Source organism: Phyllostomus discolor, chromosome 14, assembly GCF_004126475.2.
Source record: "Phyllostomus discolor isolate MPI-MPIP mPhyDis1 chromosome 14, mPhyDis1.pri.v3, whole genome shotgun sequence".
In the NCBI taxonomy this organism is placed as follows: Eukaryota; Metazoa; Chordata; class Mammalia; order Chiroptera; family Phyllostomidae; genus Phyllostomus; species Phyllostomus discolor.
Window position 1 is genome coordinate 31,596,820 of NC_040916.2, and position 21,121 is coordinate 31,617,940.

Sequence of the window (21,121 nt, forward strand, 5' to 3'; positions counted from 1 at the left end):
TCTCCTTGGTCGTCAGTACATTCTCTGCCAGGCTCCCGTCTTCCCCCTCGGCTTTTCCCCAGAGGGTCCCTGTCGTTCCCTTGGAGATTCCCCACCCGTCTCTTTCGGCTCCTCACAGCTCCACTTCCTGCCTGTCCCCGGGACCAGCCGTCTCGGGTAAAGCAGACGTGATCTCTCAGAAGGGGCTCTTGGCCCAAATGTATCTGTAGCCTTTTCAGTGTGGCTACCAAGTTGAAAAAAGTTGTATGGTCTTGCATGGGAATTGGTGTGTATATCAAGCTATACGTTTCATACTAAAATTTAAAAATTATGTATCTGTATAAGATATATATATAAGGAGTTTTGTACCTATTTTTTATTTGATGATATTTACACAAAATGATGATGATAAATACGATTTGCCGGGCTTCGGTTTCCAGGCAGGACACTGTAACTAGGATTACCCTTCTGCCGGAGACAACTTAAAAAGTGAACAAAGAATGTGGGAAAGTCATACTGAACATCAGGCCATAAAGGAGCGTGTCCTGCGGGAGATGGGAACCAGACACGGGGAGCCCTGGGGCTGCCCCGGCCCACTGCGAGCAGGAAGCTTCCAGGCCAAGGCGCTGGGGGCGGGGGGCAGCCAGGGGTCCTGGTGAGCTCTGGGAGTGGAGGATGCTGACGGAGAGCCCGAGGGGACCGGGATGGTAGGCGTTTGCACGACAGAGTCCTGGAGGGGAGAGACACCTCCAGAGACTTCCAGAGGGTCCCCTCCCATGTTCCACAAGGCGCTGAGGAGTGTCTGCAAGGGAAGGAACTTCCTGACGCGGTGACAGCGTCACCTAAGAGGACAGGAGGGAACAGCAGTTGGTGCTCGCACAGAGCTAGAAAGTGCGCCTGTCCAGGGCCCCCCTGGCGCCCCCCCCCGGCCCCCTCCCCGCCGTACTGGAAAACCTCACCGTCCGCAGGACATTGTTGAGAGCACACAGAATGGTCATTCCAGAAGAGGGGAACAGTCAGTCCCAGAATAAAGGCTGAACTGGTCCCACCGAACGAACTTGGAAGACATCTGAAAGGGCTAAACTGGCTCCCACTAACCTAACTGTGGCCCAGAACCCACCTCGGGGATGTTTGTAAGAACACAGCACTGTCCAGCCCCCAGTAAGGTAAGACCCACAGTGCCCAGCTCCAATCAGAACTCAGCCTCCCAGAATGGAAGCAGAGCTCCCCGCGCAGGACCCGCGGGGCACCCAGGCCACAGGAGACTCCGATAGCCGTGGGGTAAGCGGGACCCGGAAAGGCCGCGGAGCAGCGGAGAGGAGGCCTGGCTTGTCCTTGGGTGACAGCGAGTCCCCCCAGCCCCGGCCCAAGAGGCTGTGGGAAGCCAGAGCTCTGCGCTTGGAAGGAGGCTGCACCTCCGGCTGTGCCCTGGGTGCACTCGCTGCGGAAAGCCCCTGAGCCGGGGCGAAGGGCTGATGCTCAGATAAGCGAAGAGGGAACCAGGAACAGGGTGGGAGGACAAGAGCGGGTGAGGTTGGGGGAGAAGAGAGCGAAGACCAAGCCCAGAAGAGGCAGTGAGGTCTGCCCTGTACCGCCTTCGCTTATTTTCTGATGTGTCTGTCGTACGGGAAGCGGACGGCCCGAGAACCCTGGTAACGCCCAACCAGGGGTCAGAAGACTGGGGTTCGCTGGCTCCGACCTCATCCTGGAGTCTCCCGTAGGGCCTCAGTCATCACGGTCATCTTTACTCCGTGTGAACGGGAGGCGGCCTGAGGTCCCTGACGATGACGTCCGTGAGCGACTCACGTCCGTGTCCAACGTCGCCTTCTTCCCGAAGGAACGAGCCTTAGCTTTTCAGTCTTAGCTCCACGTTCTCCTCTGACTATTTCACTTCAGATTCAATGGGAACGAAGCTAATTACCCTGTCTCTACTGCGCACCCAAGTTCATCTTCCCCAAGTTCATCTTTTTTAAAATGTTAATGCAAACATGCATGAAGTACCCGAAACATGGCTGGATGCCGGGCCAGGGACAGGCCACAGCTCAGCCTCTCTGGGCTTCAGGGACTCACAGCGCTGGGGCAGGGAGGGGGAAGTCAGCTCACTGAAGCCTAAGTAGGCTATGCGACCAGACACTATCATAAAAGTCCAACCAATCAGCCCCTTCCTCCGCATGCCCGGGGCCCAGCCCGCGCCCTGGTCACTGTCTCTGGGCTCCTCCCGGGTCTCCCCAGGCCCCGCTGCCTCAGTGTCCACACCCCCGTGACTGACTGCCCAGTCCAGCTGGCACTCCCGCAGCCCCCCGAGTCTCCTGAATCCTGAGCTGTGCCCTATGTGTGTCACCTACTCAAAACATGAAAGAGTAGAGACTTCTGCTGAGCCAGGATATGCCTGTTCTCCTCTAACGAGGGGGAAACCTTGGAGTGATAGCATGTGGGAAATGACTCCTCCCGTGTTTCGTGATCTGCTGCTGAATTAGGCCGAATGGCAAATCGTTCCTGTTTATCTGAGGCTGGGACGGGCTTGGTGAGGGTTGGCTGTCTTCGGTGGGGTTGGGGGGGGGTTGTTGCTTGTGGAGGTGGGGCTGTGGGCGGGGCAGTCACCACAGCTGCTGTCCCAGCGGCACAAGGAAACCAGAGCACCCCCTGGCTGACCCCGGTGGCTGCAGCCGCGCCGTGCTAGCGTGTGGGGTGAGGCTGATCCTTGACGCTGTCTCACCTGTTCTTTCTGCATCTTTTCCCGACAGGATCCTCTCCCGGGTGTGAGCCCACATACCTGTCCTCCAGTCCTCAGGAAGCCGCCAGCTCATAAAGCCTTAGGGCCTTAGCCCCCCAAGGAGGTTCTGTGTTTTTATCAGAAGTCCTAAAAATGGTCTTAGAAAATGCCTCCCAACTAAAACACAACAAAACAAAAAACCCGGCTGATGTTAGTGGGAGCCTTCTCTGTCGTGTGTATCTTTAGCATGAGACTGGATGACTGACTACCAAGGCCAATCCTGCCTCTCCTGAGGTCATTTACATAATATAAAGATTTAAATCATTTGTTTTATTTCATTTTTTCATACCTTTTCATGCCTTCTCCTCACAAAACATTTGAAGGACTTATAATAAGCACATACCATACAAGGAGGAGGTACAAAGAAGAAGTTAAAAATATCAGGCCTAAGCCCTGGCTGGCGTAGCTCAGTGGATTGAGCACGGTCTGCGAACCAAAGTGTCGCAGGTTCGATTCCCAGTCAAGGCACATGCCTGGGTTGCAGACCATGACCCCCAGCAACCACACATTGATGTTTCTCTCTCTCTCTTTCTCCCTCTCTTCCCTCTCTAAAAATTAATAAATAAAATCTTTAAAAAATATCAGGCCCAAAAAGAAAGGAAAGCTAGAGTAGAAAGTCATGTCCAGGCACAGCAGTGGGACAAATGAAGCACTCTCGTTGAGTTTCAGGTTCGGTCTAGGATTCCTGGCGCAAGTGGGAGGGGCCATGTGGTATGTTAAGAGTTATCCCCTCCCCCTTTCCTCCTCACCCTCCAAAGCCCCCCGTTTCCTTAAGGGAAGGACAGAACTTTTCCTAACACATGACCCTAGCAGACATTTCTCAGACGGGCTATAAGCGTTGTGCATTCGTGCCACAGTCTACACACCTGTGCGAAATAGAAGGCACAGAGCCAACAAGAATATAAACGTTAGCTGAACCCAAGCCGAGGGAATGGTTAACTCGGGCGGTGAAGGAGATGGTACGTGTCGGCGCCGACTTCCAGAGGGCTGTGTGTTTGTTTACCGTCTTGGATCTCGGCAGCAAACACTGGGGATTTGGGAACCTCACCTGTGCACTTCGGAAACATCACCCAATCCCCCGCTCGAGTTGCATCATTTTTTTTGACTCATATGGAAATAGTTGAAATGATGTTCCCTTCCTTGAACATTCTGTTTGCCGAACTGTGTGATTCCCATGTTATTTTTTTTAGCGTACATCAGTTATTCTCTACATCATTACGTTGCTTCATTTAATGGGCCGGTGGGGACATAATCACAGTTTCTAAGCCAAAGGGTTGTGCTGCGTGGCTATCGTTGACCCGGATGAAGAGAGAGTATAGTGGTTAAAACTGGAACGAACACAACGCTGGCAGGGTTAACACAAACAAAGACCGTGTCACCAATGGTCTGAGCCATGTCCAAGTCCAGACCAAGGTACTCCTGGCTCCTCGTGGGATTTTCCAGGCTGCTGTGTGTCCTGAGCTTCTGTCACTTGCTGTGCTGGGGCCCCCGCCGGCTCCGCCCCTCCCCTAGGACTTTCTGCCGGTCTCCTTGTTCACCGACCTATTTGGACCCACTCCCCCAGCTGAGCCCATGGTGCTGGCTGCTCCCCGGGGATGATCTGGGGTTCAGTCCTTGGCTCCGTGCCCCGAAGTCTGCGGAGAGGGTGCTCCTTCCTTCCCCAGCGCCCAGGAGCTGGGTGCAGCCAGTTCCAGCGTCCCTGTGTCCTCGTCACTCGTGAGTGTGGTCAGCATTGATCTCCTTTGTGCGCTGGGCGGCGTCAAAGATGGACAAAACTGAACTGCTCCTCAGAGGCGTTCAACCAAATGGAAAGCTCGAGAGTGCATACCTTTACTCACTCACTCACTCATTCACTCACTCATTCACTCACTCACTCACTCACCCACCCATGGTCTGTTGTGTGCCGGGCACTGAAGACGCTCCGGTAAGAGTCGCAGACAGTGTCCACCTTCACAGAGCTGCACGAGTGGCCAGGGAGGCAATCATCTTAAGGCCGCTTCTTGCACATGTGTCATTCAGTTACACGGTGGACGCCGTGGACGGGCCATTGAGGCAAGAGTGACATGACAGAAACGGTGTGTCCTCAACAGCAGCTGCTGATGAACCGATCCAGCCCAGCGGCTCCCAGACGGGGGGCTCCGGCCCCTGCCCCTGCTCCTGCCCCTGCCCCGGAGGCGTTCGGCAGTCCAGTTTTGGATGGCGCAGCTGGATGGTGCCTCGCAGCGGTTCCGTGTGGGAGAGGCCATGGAGTCTAAAATGCCCACAGCGCTGAGGCTGAGAGAGTCCCTCCCCATGTTTCTGAGAGAGCAACGGGCAGGAAAGCTTCCTCTGGCCTGGTACTGAGTGCTACAGCTAAGGGCTGGCATTCAGTATGGTTAGCGCTATTCCACACGTGGAGAAGAGTGCCCGAGAAGTGTGCCGTGGCTCGCACGTGGCAGAGCAGGGAGGGGAACTCAGCAAGTGGGGCCCTTCACTCTCCCCTGCGGCAATCGGGGGGGCGGGGGGGCATCTCAAACTCAGAGGCCGGGCTGGTCCTTCGAGCACTAGCCAATGCTTTAGTGACACCATCAGCCCTCTGCTGGCGACAGGAAGCCTGAGGTTGGAAGCCTAAGGTTGAGGTGACAGTGTGTAATGTACCCCCAGTTTGGGAAAAGAGAGTTTAACATAACATTATATACATCAAGCTTTATCAGGGGTGTCCAACCTTTTGGCGTCTCTGGGCCACACTGGAAGAAGAGTTATCCTGGACCACACAGCAAATACACAAATGAAAAAACACTCATGAAAAAACGAACAAACAATATCTCAGGATGTCTTAAGTAAATTTATGATCTTATGTTGGGCCACATTCATCACCATCCTGAGCCGCGTGGGGCCCACAGGCTGCGGGTTGGACACCCCTGCAGTTAGGTCACGGATAATGGCTCCCCCACGCGGGTGTGCTGTGGCGCATCCCTCTGACCCCGTTCACCGGAATCAGCAACAACGATCAGCCACGTCCGCTTCGGCTCTGATCGGGTGGACGCGGAGGAAGCCGCGACGCTGCACGCGGCGGGGTGGAGTCAGCAGCCCCCACGCGCTCCGCTGTCCTGGTCTTGCGCTTCGGCCGCGCTTTTCACGATCTCAGTCTTCCGCCGTACTGGGGGCGCCTGGGAAGTTCGGGGCGCAGTCCTAGGATCAGACTGCACTGCTGGCATCCATACCCGGACTTGCGTTACGGTGCCTGGACACCCCTAGGCTGTCATTGGATCTCGCCCCTCCGCCCTGCAATCTAACCGAGAGAGGGACACCGGACACCTCGGCGGCCCACGTGACGGGGCCAAGTTCCTCTGTCTTCTCACCCGAGAACCACGGCCCGCGCCACCCACGAGAATGAGAGGGTAACTCAGAATATGTGGGGTCCTTGCAGCCCAAGCGGATATCCTTACGAAGAAGAGGAAGTATGGGCCCCTCAAATCGCAGGTCAGTGTGAGCGCAGCGGGAGTGCCTTCGGTCCCCGTCTGTTTCTGAAAGGGCGTGTGTGCGCCCGGGGACTTGACCGCTTCCTTTTGAGGTCCCCGGGGCCTGTGTGGGTGCGGGCATCCTTCACGGGCCCCAGTTATTACAAAGAGTAACTCCCCCAGAATTCGCCCCTGCTTGGCTGACAGCGAAAATGTCCTTGTACTGAGAGCCAGTGACACCTTCCAGTGGGTCAAATGTCAAGGCTGTCGCTATTCTTTTTTATTACCTCTGTCATCTGAGCCCTTGTCGTGCAGAGGTGAGGTTGGCAGGTGACCTGTGGTGCGTGAGCACTTTGTCCCCTGCTTGTTACCTGCTCTGGCGGACCACCTCTCTCCTATAGGATTCAACAGGTCTCGGAGACACTGTTCACTCATCGAGTCTCTGAGTTCCTGGGGCATGGCTGCCTGGTGGGGTTTTGTTTTCTTGTCCTTTAAGAGTTGCAGCGAGGTGAAGTGTCTTAAAGTGAACAATGATACAGTGACAGCAGCACCTACCACTTATTGGCTGAGTCTGACTGCCTTACACGCTCCACCTCCCGCCGCCTGCAGGACAAGGCTTCTGCTCATTTATTCCTGCTTTGCAGAGGAGAAAAGCGGAGTTGGCATTGAGTGATGTGGGTTGGGGCAAGTCGAGTAGCTGGTAAGAACACAGCGAGGCGGGATTTGAACTCGTGTCAGCTGACCCCAAGGCCCAGGTGATTAGCCAGTTTCCTGCCCTGGGGACTCTGCTTGGGCTCAGGGTTGGCCTGAAGGATGATCGCAGGGCACAGACAGTGGAGTGAGACGTGGAGGAACAGAAGGGGGTGGGGGAAGGAGTAGAACCTTAGTCCAGGAGGTGGATGGGGTCTTTGTTTCTGATTTTTCTCAGCCGGGTCTTGCTCCTTCCGGGTTTCACGACAGCGCTGGGAGCGGCGTGCGGCCCCGTGTAAGCCGAAGCCACTCTCTGGACAGACAATACAGCGGGTTGTGCGTTTCACCCTGAAGGGCACACACTTAGAACATTTTCCTAGTGTTACGGATCTCAGCCTGAACTCAGATATAGTTCCCCCTGCTGCTCTTTCCTCGTCGAGAGGCAAATCGAAGCAAGTGTCATCATTGGGTCGGAGAAGTAGCATGTTTGTTGAGGTGTAATTGCTATCCAGAATTCTGTCTTTAGAGGGATGTTTTTCAGTAGTTAAGCTGTGCACAGGCTATAAACCCTGAGGGTAACACAGGAAATGTAGGTTCTTCTCAAATGCTTTCCTGCACTTCTTGACTTCTTCACCTGCTTTTGATTCAGCTGTTAGACCTGCAAATATTTCACCTGATTCGCTGGCGAAAGGAGGTGGTCGAGTTGGTCGCTAGGTAGGCGGTCATGTGTGACCCACGCTAAAGCACTTGATGTCAAATTCTGTCATTTCATCCTCACACCCCAAAAGACAGGGGCGACGCCATCCCCACTTTACAGACGATAAAACCGAGGCTGGGAGGGGTGTGGGAACTGGCCCAGATCTCACAGGTGGTGTCAGAGCTTAGACTCAACCGTAGGTCTCGACAGGAAGTCAGACATTTCACTTTTGCCTCCACGGTGTCTGTCTGGGCTTCCCACGAATGGCTGTGAAATCTACAAGCACCTTCTTTTTTTCTCTGCTAACAATCTCTGAGTGCTCTGTTTTTCAACCCCCAACCTAGACTAGCAGCTATAAAAATTTACGAGAAGCCTTCTTCACTAGCAGTGGGAGATTGAGGAACCACGGTGCCCAGTTGTGTTGCAATCCCCCAAATGCCACAGCGGGGGTTAGACATTCTCCATGATTTTCCAGTTTTATGTCCTGAACTTCCTTTCACGGGCCCTTTGCTCCAGCCACACTAGGTTACTCATCATACTATAGACAGGCCTTGTTATGTAACAAACTTGTTGAGGATTTAATATGTGTGAGGTACCCTGTAAATTTGGGGAAATCTGAATAGGCATTCTGCAGGCTGGTGGGGATGGCGGCCAGAGACTGAGATGCCTTTATCACAGATCTTAGTAAGATAAACACCCTCTGACCTCAAAGAGAGGTGCAAAAAAATTTCTGTGGGAACCCAGGAGAGGGCATGACTGAGTCGGACGAAAGTATCATTGGAGCTGGTTCTTGGCCGCGAGGGTTTTGGCAGGTGGAGAGGGTGGAAAGGGAGGTCTAGACCTTCCCAAAGCCAAGGCATCAAAGACAGCTGGGAAGTTCTGAGCCCCTTCCCTACACCTTGCCTTCTGCCTCTCTTCCACTGGGCTGGTCCTGGTGTGTGGCCTTTATTTAAACCAACCAACCAACCAACCAACAAACAAACATGAAATGTTTTCCTCAGTCCTGGAGCTATCCTAGCCAATGACTGGACCTGAGGAGACGGGTGCGGGAAACCCTCACCTGGGAACTAGTTGGTCAGAAGTACAGGCCGCCGGGTAGAGTCAGGGTCCTGCTGGATTGCAGAACACCCCGGTGGTGTCTGCAGAGGAACGGAGAATTGCGTGGTGTGAAAACCCCACGCGCATTTAGTGTCGGAGGTGTTGTGAGTAGAAATAGCAGAGAACTCTCAAAGCCTAAATTCATGTAAGTCCTGCCCCGGCAGCTCAGTTACTTAGAGCGTCATCCCGATATGCCAAAGTTGTGGGTTCGATCCCCGGTCAGGGCACATACAAGAATCCACCACTGAATGAATGCATCAGTAAGTGGAACAACAAACTGATGTTCTCCCCCTCCCCCACTACCTTCTCTCTCCTTTCCTCTTTCTCTCTAAAATCAGTCAATTAAAAAAACTAAATTCTCTTTGAAAGGTGCATTTCCTGCCGTTGGAAGGCATTAGCATACTAGGAGCATCCCTGGGTCTGGGGATGAGAGAAAAAGTCTAATTTCACGCCGTGTGTCTTCACTTTCTGTCTGTGGTTCCTAATTATGTCAAGTCTAGGAAATTGTTAATTAGACAGTATGCTCAGTGCTCTTAAGTGGTTTTCATTTTGGAACGCTCTATGAATGTTAATGATTCAGCCGAGAATCTGTGAAGCAGACAGGTTATTTTATAGTCTGAGTAGCTATCCTCTTGAGAGCTTGTGATTTTTTTTCTTCATGCAGCAAACTCAATAGCTTTTAGAGTGTGAGACTTCTTTACAACCAGAACGGATACTAGATACCTCTCTTTAGTGTAGCCAGACGCACTTCCCTGCTCTCTACTCTTACAGAACCTGCAAAAGTAGCGCTTCTCTCACCTCTTTCGAGAGAGCCTGCCCGTGAACGCTGGGGAGAATCTGGCACCAGGAGCTGAGCCAACCCTCTTATCTGCTCTGTGTCTCAGTGTCTGGGATTGGGTGTCTTTCGAGAAGAGGAAACCTAGCCGAAGCTGCTTCGCGCTCCCTTTCAGGAGCACCCGTTTCTCCCCAGACCTGAAAATGTTGGTATTCCTTCCCCACGGCTGATCCTGGTTTTCTTCAACTTGGTTCCACGCATTCTGCCTTGGACGTAATTTTTGTGCGAACCGATAGGATAAATAGGCCATGATTAAATGATAAAATCAATGGGTTGATTTTTAAAATATTGAAAACGTTCCCTCATGTGGCATTCACTCTGGTGTGGATGAGGCATTTAAATTATTTCCCCCTGTGTAGGATAGGGGGAAATATAAGCCTATATTAGGGGTTAATATAGGCCTATAACCCACTGAGCCACACCAATCAGGGCTAGAATGTAAATTAATTTCTTTCTTTCTTTCTTTCTTTCTTTCTTTCTTTCTTTCTTTCTTTCTCTCTCTCTCTCTCTCTCTCTCTCTCTCTCTCTCTCTCTTTCTTTCTTTTGATTTTGTTAGGTAGAAGTCAATTTATTTACATTTAGAGAAAGGGGAAGGGACGGAGAAAGAGAAGGAGAGAAACATCAGTGTGTGGTTGCCTCTCATGCCCCCAGCTGGGGACCTGGCCCACAACTCAGGCACGTGCCCTGACTGGGAATCGAACTGGCAACCTTTCGGTTCACAATCTGGCACTCTGTCCACTGACCCACACCAGCCACAGGGATAGAATGAAAAGTTCTTAAGAACAAGAAGCCTGTCTTGTTTTTTATCATAATCCTGGCACCTAGCACAGTGCTGGGCAAATACTAGACAGGAGCTATTTGCGGAGTGAATGATGATGCATAGCTATTTGGTGTTACGGAAAATGAAACATGGTTACGTAGAGAAATATTTTGCCTAAAATATATCTAATGTGTGTTAGAATAAGCAGACATTACTTTTTTGTGCATGTGCGTGTTAAATGATCCCTATCATCGTTATCGTCCAGTATTTAGCAGATTCAAATTGAACTTTGGACATAATCTGAAGAACATAGAATCCTCGGGCAGGAGGGGGTGGTACACGGGTGTGACACCCACGGCCGCCCACACAACTGCAGGTGTTGGCAACGACAGGAAGAACAGCCTTCAGGAACCCGTTCAATGGCTGCACAGCGTTTTGTGGTTGCAAAGATGGAGACCACAGGTCCCCTGTTAGTTTATTGAATATATTATGTCCTCCTCAAGTTTTCGTATAGGAGGAGGCGCCAGGGAGCCCAGAGTTCCACAGGGGCAACCAGGGTTCCCATGGGAACCCCAGGAAACAGCATTTGTGCCCCAGGCTTCTGGAGGAGGAGGAGGATTAAAAGGACGAGAGCCAGAGCCAGGGGGACTTGGGAGTCCACTGGGGACCCCTGAACCTGGTCCTTGGCCCCCATCACTCTAGGGACACGGCCACGGCCACAGGCGATCGGAAATGAGGGGTAACGCTCGCTGTACCCTGCGGACTTGCCTTCTCCGTGAGTGTGTACCACGCCCCCGTGGTGAGGTAGGAGCCAATTAAGTAACAATGCCTGGATCCAAATAGATACAATAATCTGAAGCTTGTGAAAATCAGGTATTTAATATAGGCCTTACTATGACTAACAAATATTTGCGTACAATGGTATGACATCATGACATTCTTATTTAATTCAACTATTATTCCCGGGAGTTAGAAGTTATTATAGCTTCCATTTAACACCAGGAGAAACAGTCTAAGATAATGCATATAGTTGGGGATGGGGGGATGCCTAAAGGCTGGGATTCTGATGAAAAATTTAGAATTTTTTTTCCACACCTCCAGGCTATAAAAAACCCCTGATTGACCCATCTAAATCTCCCAGTGTTTTTATCACTCATTTATTTATTCTTTCTCCAAACACTTGTTGAGCATCTGTTTTGTGGCGGCTTCCTCGTCTGTAAAGCGGGAGAAATAAAAGCCCTGACCTCCCAGGCAGCAGACGCGAACACTGAGGTATGTGCCGTGGTCCTCAGTGCTCAGGAAAACCGCGCTCGGAGCTGTCGCTTCCCTGATGGAGACACACCAGGAGCGTCGTTGGGACGTGTGCAGAGTGTGCGTGTGGGAGGGAACACGGAGCTCCGAGGCCAACCCGTGCAGCTCGCGGGTGGCTCTGCTCAGCAGGGTGAGGGGGTGCTGGGGGTGGCGGGTGGCGGCAGCTGAGAAGCTGGTGATGGGGGTGAGGAGTGGTGGGAGGAGTATTATTTTTAAAATGTTCATTTCTCCAGTCTCCAAAAAGAGTAGGGATGACAAGTACATGTAGAGGAATACAATCCAGAAACTTAAAAAATGCTTGGAATTATTTATTAGCCTATTTGAAGAATGGAACAAATGGGCCTATAATTGAGCATTATTAAGTATATTGACCTGGCTATGGAACTTTCTTGTACCTTCTAAAACTATGCCATTTTTAAAAGATTTTATTTATTTATTTTCAGAGAGGGAAGGGAGGGAGATAGAGAGAGAGAGAGAGAAACATCAATGTGCGGTTGCTGGGGGTCATGGCCTGCAACCCAGGCATGTACCCTGACTGGGAATCGAACCTGCAACACTTTATTTCGCAGCCCGCGCTCAATCCACTGAGCTATGCCAGCCAGGGCTAAACTATGCCATTTTTTAGTGGCTGCATTAGTTAAGAATGAGGTGATTGAGTTTTTAAAAAAGATTTTTATTTATCTATTTTTAGACAGAGGGGAAGGGAAGGAGAAAGAGAGGGAGAGAAACATCAATCTGTGGTTGCCTCTTGTGTGCAACCAGGGACCTGGGACCTGGATGGCAAACCCAGGCATGTGCTCTGACTGGGAGTCGAACCTGCGACCCCTTGGTTCACAGGCTGGAGCTCAAGCCACTGAGCCACACCAGCCAGGGTTGAATTGTTTTGTTTAATGTTCACTAAGCCAGTATTTCTTAAACTATGTTCTGTAGAATGCTGGTATGCTATTAACAAGTCACAGAGGTGGAAAATCGTTCAATTTTTTTTTATAGAAGCCACCTGACAACAAGAGCGATGGCAGATAATGCAACATCTTCTCTTTTACGTTCTGAATTTAAATTAGTTCAATATCTTCTTTAAAGTTTGAAGAAAATAGCATGTTGTGCGTATATACGTTACTTGATATGTTATCATCTCAAAAACACTTAAGAACCTGTGAGCTTCAAACAACGTAAACGAAGCTAAATTAGGAGAAAATTGGGAAAAGATCGCTGGTATGAGAGCCAACAGTGAATGCTGGTCTTGTTTCTGCCGCCTATCAGCTACATAACTTTGGAGTCAATTCCCCACCACGGTCCTCAGTTTCTTCTTCTTTTTCCTTTCCTCTGTTTTGCCACATCCACTTTTACAAGTGATCTTGTTTACTAGGCAACATCTAGTCAGGTGAGACCTCTGCTACCCTGGGCTCCAGGGAGTCTGTTTGAACCCTGGAACGACCTGATCTCCAAGTCCCTCCTGCTTCCCCCCATCTTTGACTCTGGTGTGGGATTCCTGGACACGTCGGTGATGCCGGAATTCCTGGACACAGCTACACCGTGCGATGCAGGATGTAGCTGGTTCGGGCAAGGTCTGAGCATCTGTGGCAGCTCGCTGGTGAGCCGCGTTGTCTAGATATTTTTGGTATTCTTCCTGTCACTCTAGTAACTTTTTTGTGTCTATATTTTACTAAAAAACTGCTTGAAATGATTTGGGGCCTCCTACAGAGAATTCATCATCGAACATGAAGACAATTCCAATGACTCTGAATTTCACGTGGCTCGGCAGGGCAGGTCTCTCCTGTTCTTGTTTCCTAGTTAAACGGAGAATTAATTTTACAAAGAATTCTCAGTGTGCATTCTATATTTTCTCTTACTTGTTTGAATAACATCATCATGACACGAACTGAAAGTGCAGGTCTAGTGATACAGCCTGAGAAATGATGACAATTAAAAAAATACGATATGGAAACATCACAGCTCTCGAGCCTTGGGCTAGCCAGGGTGACTTTTTTCCTTGCCCTCTTCCAACATGAGGATATTTTCTTTTTTTTTTTTTTCCCTTGCAGCTAAATAATAAAACTTAGTTCTTTTCTTTTCTTTCTTTCTTTTTTTTTTATTGCTTTTGTTCCCATCTGAATCTTCCATCAGCACTTTCTTCTGAGAGCAGAGCCGGTCACACCAGGCCACCAACGGCCTACATTCAGTTCTGGGACACACTTTGAGGGACATAGGGACACATTCAAGAAGAGAATGGCTGGACAGCATGGGGGCCTGCAGCCACGTCATGAAAAGGTTGGGGAAAAAACTTAGGGACTTAATCTGGAGAAGGCTGAAGGGAAGAAGCAGCCCAAGGCAGCAGCCCGTGTGGTTTTGAAGGGCTGCTGTGTTCCCCTCAGACTAAGGGCGTCCAGGAGAGCGTGGGGAGCCCGATTAGACCCCGGCAGTGGCAACCCCTTTTGGAGCTGCCCGTAGCTGGGAGTTTTCTGGCTCCGCTGCAGCCGCAGGCATAGCTGCAGACTGCCTCTCGGGGCGGCCGAGGCAGGGTTCCAGCGATGGATGTTCGCAGAGCGAGACTAACTGTTGTCATTTTGAACTTGAGTCCCTTCTCCACCTAACGGTTGGTTACATTTCTTTTTTTTTTTAAGATTTTATTTATTTATTTTTACAAAGGAAAGGGAGGGAGATAGAGAGAGAGAAACATCAATGTGCAGTTGCTGGGGGTTATGGCCTGCAACCCAGGCATGTACCCTAGCTGGGAATTGAACCTGCGACACTTTGGTTCGCAGCCCGAGCTCAATCCACTGAGCTACGCCAGCCAGGCTGGTTGGTTACATTTCTGTGTATAACATCACCTCCCTTTTCCGCCGTGGAGTGACATCTGAATTCGCTCGGTATTTCCTTTCTGTGGGAAACAGCTTTTCTGTGTGTTGTTTAAAAGTAAGGGCCTAACACTCATGTTAAGTTGGGTGATTGGAAAGAAGCTTCTATTACCTTCCTCCATGGACTGTGGAATCATGACTTTATTATGAAACTGCAAGTGGTCGGAACATCGGCCTCATGATAACTGAGAGAATAAAGGGGTTTATGATCTCATCGGAACCCTGACGTGTGTGTGCACTCTCTGTCTGATTCACGGTTTTTCCTGCAGAATTTTCTGTGCCATTTAAATTCCGCGGATTTTGTGTAAGAGCTTGGGTTATGCTGACAATCACTTATTTTCCTTTCATGCAAAATTTTAAAAATGACTTAGAGTCTTTGAAATGAATAGTTTAACTCCAAAAATTCCATTATAATGTGGATATTATAAATACGCCAAGACAAAAGTAAATTGTTGCATTTTTAGTTCTTAATTTTAAGGCCGTTCATAATTCACTCCTCATGACTAAAATTTTTAAGCAGAATTAGAGGAAAGAAAACGTTTTTGTAAATTCAATTCAAACAAATAACAAATGGGTGTTCAATGAACTCTGCCTTTTCTGGAAGTGTAGCCTTGAGAGTTCCTGTCATTAGGCCATTTACTCTGAGAAATCAAAAGTTTATGCATCTGATGAGAATTCCGACTTCTTTTTCTAATACAAAGCTGGGAGGAAAACTTGTTAGGAAGCTTGGTAAGCGAATTTAGACGCTACACAAATTTTCCAGCAGCAAGTACGGAGAAAGATCTCCATCAGTGAATTAATTTAGCCTTTCAAGCAAAGTGGGTAAGCTCACCGAGACTTTCGAATACTTGGCCTTTCTGTGTAAAAATCTCAGTAGGAATTTTTCAGTAACCTACTTTGAACTGGCCAACGTGACTGTTGACACCAAGATTTGGGGGTGAAAAATCTCAGGCAAAACTCAACTAATTGTGCAAGTGGGGCCCAGCTGCTGGAGGACATTTCTACTTTGAGAAGTCATAGCCAGGGGCAGTAAAACTCGGAATGTGCACATCTCACCAGAGTGGGGCCGTCGTTACAACTCCTCTCTTCCAAACTTTTCCCGTTTTAAAACCTCTTTGAAACAGTTTTTCCTCCTGTGAAGACTAAGGGATGGTAGGAGGAGCTCTTTAGTGGTTCTTCCAGCTTTAAATTTGTATGATTCTTGCCTTAGAGTTTAAAGATTTGGAATGTTAGGGTAGGTTTTCCTCTTTACTATCTTACCAGGGCATGTTCGATTAAAATTAGATATTCCCAATTTTTTTCCCTGAATATCGAAGCAGTATTCGTCTATCAGCTTCTGTGCCCTTTTAGCTTTTTGCGTATCCAGCAAAGATGCCTAAGGGGCTAAAACCAGCGAGCCGAGCTTTACCCGCTGGCCTCGGGGCGCTCTCCCCAAGTCCAGGAGTAGATTCTTGCCACGCGCGCCCCCTTTCTCCCAAGGGGTAAATGAGCCACGGCGAATCCCAACGCGGGTGCCCATCGCTTTCTGTTTCTGGAGAAACCACTCAGAGCGCATGCTCTTCTGACGAAGGGTCCGGAGCGCCATTTTCATATGCAAGAGTCTGTCCCCTAATTAGGCGCGTCCTTGGGACACCCGGCATTAAAGTTGTTCACGAACAGGCCCAGGGCCTCTGTGAAAGGACCCTGCTCCCCGCGCGCTTCTGCCGAGATGACGGAAAGAAATTCCTTTGTTAATTCCCCCCCCCACCCCCGAGGACAAGTGGCCCTCTCCGGCCCCCCCTCCCTTCCCCGCCCCCCGTGGGGGCCTCGCCCGCGCCGTGGCGCCCCGCCCCCTAATATAAAGGTGGGCATTTGTGATGGTTTTGCGCCCACAGTGGTGGCCCACATCAGAGTACGTGGGGGGGCCGGATGGAAACGTCTCCCCCTGCGCCAACAAAGCACACGTTCTATCAGAGCCCAGTGTGTGTAGAGGAAACCAGTACGAGGTCTGAGCTAGGAGGTAGCGCTTCTGTTTTCATTTTTATTTTTTATACAGATGGAGACCCAGCGGAGGTGGGGAAGGGGGTTGTTGGTTGGAAGAGGAGCCAGAGGTGAGGCAGGGCACGGGGCGCTGAGGACTCTGTGTGTGCGCGCGCGTGTGAAAGAGTTTAGAAGAACGTGGGTGCGTGGGTGCAGAGAGAGGGGGACGCGGCGCATGCCAGCCGCCCGCTTCCCCGCGCCACCCTTTCATTCATAAGTTTCAGGTCTGGAGGCCGTGCAGGGCTCCAGTGGGCCCAGGGCCCCGCTTCGCTCACAGCAATTGGCGGAAGGTAACAAAGCCTTAGCAACCGGCTCTTGATGACCCGCGGGGCGCTTGGTGACGGGAGCCAGCCGCACAGAGCCAGGAGCCGGCTGTCCCTTTAAGGGATGGCCGCGGAGCCTTGAAAGTGGAGGGGCAGAGGGAGGGCGGGGAGGAAGGTCTGGGGGCGGGCCCGGGGGGAGGAGGAGGAGGAAGAGTTGCTGCTGAAAGGAGGCGGCGGAGGAGGAGCCGGGGCAGCCGCTGCCAGCCCCGGGCACCGGAGTCCTGCCCGCTGCCGCGCGAGTAGCCACGGGCGCGATCGGGGCCAGAAGTCGGCTGCTCCATGATCACTCTGGGAGCCGGGAGGAGACTTTGCCCGGCCGTGCGAGCGGCTCTGCGTTTCCCAGGCGAGGCAGCGGCGGAGCAGCGGCGGCAGCCGGGTCCCGGTCGGAGCGACCATAGCCCGGGGCGTGTGCGCCCCGCGTGGAGAAGGCTCGGGTTCCCCACGGAATGTCCCCGGGGCGCCCGGCGCGCTGACTCCCCAGCCGCCTCCGCCTTCGGCGCTCGCCGCCTCTCGCGGTCTGGCTCACTGTTCGGGACTGCAGGCTCCGGGGCTTCTGGGCAGGGGGGAAGCCCCCGGGGGCGGGTGTCCTCAGCGGGCCACGACCCAGCCCTCCCCCGTGCGTATCTCGCTTAAGATGGCAGCGGAGTCAGGGGAACTAATCGGGGCTTGCGAGTTCATGAAAGGTGAGGAGCAGCCGCCCCGCCTTCTCCGTTCCCCCTGGCCCCCACTCCTCACTTGTCGCCCCTAAGTCCCAACTGCTGCCCCCGGCTTCTCCGGGGCCCCAGGGTCCTGCAGCCGGCGCGCGCGCGCTCAGCCTCCCTCGCTACTGTCCTCTCCCCCAGGACCCCCTGCTTCCGGCTTCTCTTGTCTTTCTTGCGTCCCTGGTTCCCTCCGCAGCTCCCTCGGATGGCCTCCCTGCGGGTCACGGGACAGCGCCGGCTTCTGCGGGGTCCCGCACGCAGCCGTTCGGAGGCGGGGGTGGGGTCCGGGGAATGCTTTAGGTCGTCTTTATCTTAGTCTTGCTGGCCTCGGTGTTCGGGACACCCCCGCCCTCCATCACACCCCGCTGTCTCTCCTCCCTTCCTCTTCTCAAGTCCCCGGGCTGTAGGAGAAAGCCCGTCTCTCTTCCCCTTCCGCAGCGGCTGGAGATTTCTGAACCCAACTAGCATCTCCAGTTCTCCTGGTACCCCGGCTCCCAGCCCCCGCGGCCCCCCCCCCGCCCCGCCCCAGGCACTCCCCCGGCTTCTTTGCGCTCCTGCGGGCTGGAACCGAGGGCGCCAGGCTGCCCCCTGCGGAGTCCCTCCTCACCCAGGTCGTCCTCTGCGCGCCTCTCCGACTGCTGTGCTCTTCTAGTGTCTCCGTCCCTTTCTGGGAGAGATCAGGTTTCAGCAAGAATCCCACGTGTTAATGGTCTTTAAATAATGGGTAGCCCTGGTTATTTTGATCTTCCGTGTATTGTCACCACCCCCACCTCCAGCTTCCCCACTTCTCACGTGTTTTCTCCCGTCTTTTAAACTTGTCTTTCAGATCGGTTATATTTTGCTACTTTAAGGAATAGACCAAAAAGCACAGTAAATACCCACTATTTCTCCATCGATGAGGAGCTGGTCTATGAAAAGTAAGTTTCTGTTTTTTTTTTTTTTCTCTCTCAACTCCTTAGCTTGTTGACTCTTTGATGAAGAAACACTATGCACCGTTATGGCCGTTTTACTCACTTTCCCCAGTGGTGCAAGAACAAGTACCAATGTTGCAAGGCTCAGGTGCTTGGGGAGAGGTGCAGGGAACAGGAGTGGAGCCTGCCCACACCTCTGTCCCTTTGGACCTCTGTGTGTGTGTGTGTGTGTGTGTGTGTGTGTGTTCTTCCCACCACCTCTCAGAGCAGGACCAGGGAGGGAGCCTCCTTGCCCTTGCTGGACCCTGAAATGGCCTGGGGGTGAGTTCCCCGGTGTTTGTGGCTCAGCCTCAGCGTCCAGGCAGCAGGGGCCTCAGCCTCTGGGTTCACAGGCTGCGGTTGTCTCCCGGCCTGTTTTTGTTTGTGCTGCGTATTGTTTTGGAAAGTGGGACACATGAAGCTGGATTGAAGGGTGGTGTGTTTTTGTTTTTTTTTCCTCTGAGAAGATGGTACCTGTGTGACAAATGAGGGAGCTTCCAGCCTCATGGTCTTACTTCTCTTGCCCGTGAGGAGTGGTGCAGGAGCGTGGTGTGCTTTCTCTGGTTACTTTGCTTCTCTGGAATTTGGATTTGAGAGAGTGAGATAAGAGTGTGGAACGGTTTTTGGCGGAGGACCCTTGGTCTACAGGAAAAAGGTATCTTAATACTTAATAGTAAGTGTAGTACAAATGGAATTGGAGGCAAATCTCTAGTTAATAAAAGCAACAGATAATAATGAATAAGAAGACTGAATTGACTTGATTATGTCCTTTTACTGAAAGAGCCGGTGCCTCAGAGTAGTCTAATGTAGCCTAACAAACATTTAATTTTACTTTCTTGTTTTGTCTGAATGTGCGATTAGGTGACCATAATGAAATGAACCACGGTCACTCGAGTTAGCTTCCTAGAACCTGTCCTGTCCAAAGGGTTTGGGCAGTCCTGCCTAAGCACTTGTGGGTGCCACCAGGCATCCTAAGAGTGCGTATCCTTGACCTCCAAGAACATATCTTTTATTTGAAACAAACTTTGATTGTCACTTTACTGTAGGGATTCTTGGAGCTGACGTCTCCAGGACATTCCCTTCCCGGTGCTGGGAGCAGGGCGCCCCAGGAGCAGGGCCACCCCAGGGGCTGAAAGCGGAGGGGGGGGGGGGGATGAAAGGGCCTTTTGCTGAGGCTCTGATGCCCGGCAGTGCCGCGGGGAAGGTCTGAAGCCCAGGTGTCAGATTACAGCTCTGCCCCAGACAGAGACAGAGGGAGTAATCTGTGGCCTGTCGCCTGACCTGGTGTACCTGGATGATGTCACTGCCTGCAGTGTTTACTGCCTGCCGCTCTGTCTGTGGTTGGGAGTGGGCCTGGCTGTGGCTTGCTCTCTTTCGGCGAGTTCAGGGCTCGGCGAGCTCCCGTGAGTCTGAGGGTAGGGATGGTGGGTGTGCCACCACGTCCAGTTCTGCGGTGACTGACATGCCAGAGGGTGTCCGCAGGAACAAGGTCCAGCCGTTGAGGCCTGCCTTGCTGCCTGTGGGACGGCTGGATGGTGGGCACAGCAGAAAATTACAGTTGGTCTGCTAAACACGGTGCTCATAGGGTTTTGGTTGCCTCTTGTATACGCTCCGAGCGGGGAACTGAACCCACAACCCAGGCATGTGCCCCGACTGGGAATCGAACTGGCAACCTTTCTCTTTGTGCAATGACGAGTGAGCTACGCAGGTGGGTCAGGACAATGAGGACCAGTTTTGGTGTGATTTTTACGTTGGCGTTCAAGGAGAGGGCTACAAATCGCATTCCTCGAATATTTATTTCTGGGGGCTTATAAGGAAAGATCGGCCAGGAGACGGTCAGTTTCTCCTGTGAGTTTTGGTGTCGCTGGAATCGAGGACGAGGCCTCTGGGCTGGCAGAGCCTTTCCTCTGGCCTCGACTTGCCCAGCAGCCACGGCACAGAGCGGGCTCTGGCCCCCCAGGCCCCCCCCCTCCCGGTCTTACCTGGCGCCCAGTGCCAGGCTGGGTGGAGTCAATGCGGTGATGGCGACTGCGCATGTCCCTCCAAGGAGCTCTGAGCGGATGCCCAGGCGGGTGGGTGCAGGTCTGGGTGAGGGGTTCACGGGCCAGTGAAGGTTGGCTTGCGGAGGTGGACGGAGTCTCACCAGGCTGAGAGATGTGAGAGGAGAGACCCCGGACGGGAGGAGAGCCGGGGTGCAGAGGGCGCCCCGCAGGGTGCTCAGGGACCTCGAAGTCCTCCGGTTCGCCTGGCGTGGGTGCCGGCCAAGCGGGGGTGCGCGATCTGGAGCCGGAAGGTCAGCCGGAGGCAGATCGGGTGTCGGGGCGAGGAGACGCCGCGTCCTAGAACACCCTGGGACTCTGCTGAGGGCTCTGGGGACACGGGAAGCCTGGGTCTGTGGCCTGAATAGCAGCAGACATGTGTGGAGCATCTGGATGCGTGCCAGAGGCGGTCTGCCCCAGGTTCTTCGCGGCTCCTGGATCACCCTCCGTGTGCACGGGAGGAGAGGAAGGGACAGAGGGGTCGGGGGACGTGGCCAGGGCCACGGGAGTCAGAGGTAGCAGAGCTGGAATGTGAAACCAAGCCCTCTGGTGCCGGAGGACACATATCCTCTCTCAAAACCTCACCACGATAGCATCGCTTAAGATGCATTCGAGGGGAGGCAGAAGCCCACTTAGAACGATGTTAGGATG

The 21,121-nt window shown here is 52.4% G+C and overlaps 1 protein-coding gene across 4 annotated transcripts in view; it reads left to right on the forward strand.

The window, feature by feature from the left end:
- Positions 1–16,317: 16,317 nt before the first annotated feature.
- The window catches only part of CDC14A (cell division cycle 14A), a 100,083-nt gene continuing 95,279 nt past the window's right edge, over positions 16,318–21,121 (forward strand). The window contains exons 1-2 of one of the 4 annotated variants that reach the window (XM_036015899.1): positions 16,318–16,437; positions 18,308–18,398. In XM_036015899.1, the coding sequence (XP_035871792.1) occupies positions 16,347–16,437; positions 18,308–18,398 (182 nt within the window). In that variant the 5' untranslated portion in view covers positions 16,318–16,346. Of the gene's footprint in view, positions 16,438–16,917; positions 17,464–18,307; positions 18,399–21,121 lie in introns of those variants that run through there. The other 3 variants (XM_036015900.1, XM_028502743.2, XM_028502744.2) reach the window with 3 other exon arrangements.